This window comes from Ochlerotatus camptorhynchus, unplaced genomic scaffold (assembly GCF_037179485.1).
Source record: "Ochlerotatus camptorhynchus isolate MF236.1 unplaced genomic scaffold, CSIRO-AGI_Acam_v1.1 ptg000290l, whole genome shotgun sequence".
Lineage (NCBI taxonomy): Eukaryota > Metazoa > Arthropoda > Insecta > Diptera > Culicidae > Ochlerotatus > Ochlerotatus camptorhynchus.
In genome coordinates, this window is record NW_027040779.1 from 2,484,870 (window position 1) to 2,489,635 (window position 4,766).

The 4,766-nt window shown below is 46.2% G+C and overlaps 1 protein-coding gene across 1 annotated transcript; it reads left to right on the forward strand.

The window, feature by feature from the left end:
* The first annotated feature begins 376 nt into the window (after positions 1-376).
* LOC135706760 (uncharacterized) lies at positions 377-1,132 on the forward strand. The gene has a single exon (XM_065228413.1). The coding sequence runs from the start codon at positions 377-379 to the stop codon at positions 1,130-1,132; it is 756 nt and encodes a 251-aa protein (XP_065084485.1).
* Positions 1,133-4,766: the final 3,634 nt, after the last annotated feature.

Genomic DNA, 4,766 nt, shown 5'->3' on the forward strand with positions numbered 1-4,766 from the left:
AATTGGAGAGGGAAAAACAAAATCGATTTATTTACCAGGAAGCTCTCGATTGAACTGCACACTACGAAAAATTCATGCAAATTTCGGTTCCCTGCACTAATAAAATTTCAAATATTGTTTTTATGTGTCCCACTCATGAATTTTTACAATGTGATCAACAAATGATATCTATGTGTCGGACACATAGCGTTTCGTTTGTCCACAATTCAATTTGTCAAATGAGCAATTCGATCTGTCAAACGGGCGACCAGATCTGTCAAACGTGGTGAGACGCAAACCAAGACAATATAAATTTCACATGTCACAACATTTCGCACGAGCTCTACTGGATTCTGGGAGCGAATGTTGCTTCGCCACTACACAGTTATCTCAGGCGATGACTGTTACACGAAGGAGAGTCGATGTGCCGATAGCTGGAATCAGAAAGTCCTCTGCTAATGTGAAGCACCAATTTCGAGCCGTCATCAAATCCCGAAATTCGAATTACTTTACCTGCGTCGATTTGCTTATTCTGCCCAAGGTCACTATTGATCTGCCATCGGTCAACTTGGACATCGATCATTGGAGCATTCCTGCCAATTTTGATCTTGCCGATCCTGGCTTTTTCAAAACGAGCACTATCGATATCGTGTTGGGGGCAGAAATATTCTTCGATCTACTCTCTGTTCCAGGACGCATTTTGCTTGGAGATTCTCTTCCGTCGCTCACCAACTCGGTATTTGGGTGGGTGGTATCAGGAAAAACTTCTCAGGGCTATCCAGAAAGGTCAGTTCGCTGCAATGTTGCAACGATAGCCGAACTACACAACGACATGGAGAAGTTCTGGAAAATTGAGGAAGACCCATCTGCTGCGAATTACTCCCCGAACGAAACTGCCTGCGAAGAGTTCTTTCAGCGTACTGTTGCACGTGATTCGTCGGGTCGATACATGGTGAGACTCCCTTTCAAGGAAACTGTAACTCAGCGGTTGGGTGACAACAAGAAATCGGCTCTGCATCGTTTGCGCTTGTTGGAGAATCGGCTGTCTCGTAATGCTTCGATCGCTCAGCAGTATCGGGATTTCATGGCTGAGTATGCGCAACTTGGCCACATGAGCTCCATCCGAAGTACTATTTACCACATCATCCAGTGATTAAAGAGAGCAGCACGACCACGAAGCTACGCGTCGTTTTCGATGCGTCTAGCAAGACGAGCTCAGGAATTTCACTCAACGACGCTCTTCTTGTCGGTCCCGTCGTACAGGACGATTTGCGATCGATTGTTATGCGTTCCCGAACCCACGAAGTCATCCTAATTCCACACGCCGAAAAAATGTATCGCCAAGTATTACGGACCAACCACTACAAACTTTCGTTCTCAAGACCGTCACGTACGGGACTGCATCGGCTCCTTATTTGGCGACACGTGTCCTAAAGCAGCTAGCTAGTGACGAGGCCGATAATTTCCCAATAGCAGCAAAAGTCGTCGAGAAGGATTTTTATGCCGATGACTTATTTTCTGGAGCAGCAACCGTAGCAGAAGCAATCAAGCTTCGGGAGCAACTCGACGCCATGCTTTCCCGGGGAGGCTTCCAGCTAAGAAAATGGGCATCAAACTGTGAGACCGTTCTAGAGGGCGTCCCGCATGAAAACCGTGCTCTTCAGCATTCCATCGATCTCGATCGTGATCAAACGATCAAAACGCTCGAAAATGGAGACGAAAATGGAACGGTTTGGGAGTGGGATCGAGAGCTTATATCAAGTCTTCGGGATAAATGGATCAACGATCACTCCAATCTTCCTGCGCTTAACGAATTGAGAATTGATCGCTTTGTTCTTCTCCCGAAATCAGTCGAGATTGTACTTCACCTGTTCTCGGATGCTTCCGACATCGGATACGGCACCTGTGCCTACTTGAGGTCAATCGACAACTATGGACAAATCAAAATCGCTCTTCTGACGTCGAAGTCCAGAATCGCACCTTTGAAAAAACAAAGCACACCCAGGCTCGAATTGTGTGGTGCTCTACTCTTCGCCGAGTTATATCTACGAATCGCCGCTTCTCTTCAGATGACGTTCTCTACTATCTTCTGGACTGATTCCACGACAGTCATCAATTGGCTCAAGGCCACTCCGTCCACTTGGACTACTTTTGTTGCCAACAGGGTGTCCAAGATTCAGCATGCAACGCAGTATTGTACTTGGAAACACATCGCAGGACTGGAAAACCCGGCTGACGTGATATCTCGTGGTTGCTTGGCGTCAGATATCATCTACAACACACTCTGGTGGAGAGGTCCAGAATGGTTGCAGAAAGAAAAGGAGTATTGGCCTGTTCCTGGACAGCAGTGCGGATCGACTGATAATTGCAACATCGATGACATCGATGAATACGTTGCTAAATTCTCCAACTACTCGAAAATGGTACAAATTACTGCTTACTGGCGACGCTTCTTTTCATTTTTGCTAATACGAAAGGAAGATCGGATATTCATCTTCCTCACGACTGATGAACTAAAATCTGCTGAACACGCACTCATACGATTACTGCAGCAACAATGCTTTTCGGATGAATGGAAGCGATTGGAGAACGGACAGTCAATTTCGAAAAGCTCTCGACTGAAATGGTTCCATCCAATGATCTTTCCCAGCGATAGAATCATCCGGATCGGTGGTCGTCTGGGCCAGTCAGTAAAACATGAAGACTTCAAGCACCCAATCCTGCTGCCAGGCTCTCACTCTTTGTCGACATTGCTCTTGCTATCGTACATCAGAAACTACTACATGCTCCTCCTCAACTGATGGTCAATACGATTCGAATCCGTTACTGGCTCTTGGGCGGAAGAAGTGTGGCTCGGCAGATCGTACACAAATGCGTCACCTGTGTACGCGCACGACCTAAGCTCATCGAACAGTTCATGTCCGAGCTCCCGGCTGCTCGTGTGACTGCATCACGACCCTTCTCTAAAGTTGGAATAGACTTTTGGAGACCAATCTACATCCAACCACGGCACAGGCGCGATGCACCGATCAAAGCATACGTAGCTGTGTTCGTATGTTTTGCGACGAAAGCGGTTCCCCTTGAACTCGTTGTGAATTTGACTATTGCCAAGTTCCTGCAAGCTTTCCGGCGGTTTGTGGCACGCCGTGGGCTGTGCTCAGACGCCTACGCCTACTCAGACAATGGGAAGAATTTTGTGGGTGCAGCGAATGAGCTGAAGCGGCTTTTGAGAAGCAAGGAACACAAATGACCAGGTAGCTCGAGAGTGTACGGAAAACGGAATCCGTTGGCACTTTAATCCTCCCAAAGGATCTCACTTTGGCGGACTTTGGGAGGTGGCGATCAAATCAGCTCAGAAGTATTTTACTCGGGTACTAGGTTCTCGAGTGTTGGCGTACGATGATATGGAGACAATTTCTAGCTCAAATTGAATGTTGTCTAAACTCCCGTCCACTCACTTCATTAAGCGACGACCCTTCTGACCTCGATCCTCTTACCTCGGGTCATTTCCTTGTGGGCTCGACATTGAAGGCTGTTCCGGACGTCAACCTCGATTCGGTCCCGTACAATCGGTTGACTCAGTGGCAGCAGACGCAGAAGATGTTCCAGAAAATTTGGAATCGATGGCAGCTCAGAGCCAAGTGGTGCAATCCTCCGGTAAAAATAGAGAAGAATCGTCTTGTGATCATCAAGGAGGAGAATCTACCATCAATGCAATGGCCGACTGGCAGGATCCACGAACTTCACCCCGGCAAGGACGGTATTGTGCGTGTTGTTACACTTCAAACACCACGTGGGTTCATCACTCGTCCTGTCGCAAAACTTTCCTTTCTACCGGTAGCATCTTCACTCTATGACGACAAAGGATCTAACGGCGGTGCGGCTATCGCAAGCATCAATGTTGGCACATCATCATCCGGAGAGAACAAATAAATACAAGGCCCAATATCCAAGGTAACGACCTGTCCAATCTGTCCAGCTATTTTCTCCGGATCTACCGGGTCTTTTCTTTACATGTATCATCTCACCACTCTAACTGAGGGATATACCGCAAGGCCAGCCAGGAGCAGTCTTCATCAGCATCACCAACAGTCGTCACAACAACATTAGCAGCAATGTGCAGAAATGGTTATTTCTGAGGGAGGCAGGATGTTTGCATGTAATATGCAAATGGTCCTGGATAGCAGTACGTGATCGACGTGACACAGCGAGTCATACGGGAGAAAGAATGGATTGACTACTTTCAATACCTACGACATGCTCAGTGAACGTTCTACCACTACAAATGTTGATCTGATAAGGAGAGTGAGAACGGCGAATCCTCATCGTAGCTACAACAGAACAGTGCTACTACTATTCGCATCGAAGACGGTCGAAGATAGAGGAAAGTGAAACATCACTATGTGATTTTGTATTGCCTTAGTAAAACTACTATTTAATAAATGTGCTAGTTGTGTGGTCTAAGTTCAGTTTGAATAAATTATTATGTGCTAGTGTTAAGTGTTTAAACGGTGTTTTTCTGCATAAAGCTGCATTAGAGCTAAAACGGCTCCAAACATTGATTATGAAGTGAACCGCCATTATTTACACTGGGCTCACCAAATCATCAACAAACGGATAAAATCGATAGACGATATTAGTGATTCCCGTAAGTTCATTAAACCCATTGAAGCAATAATGATAGAAGAATTTAACTTGATGATTTTTTCCCATTAGTACGTCAGAGTTCTCTTCTAAGTTGGCAAAACGATTGGACAAGTAATTCTCTTGGGCGGTGGTTACATTCC

Excerpts from the sequence above, each read along its gene's own strand:
- LOC135706760 (XM_065228413.1), top strand. The coding sequence starts at position 377 with ATGACTGTTACACGAAGGAGAGTCGATGTGCCGATAGCTGGAATCAGA.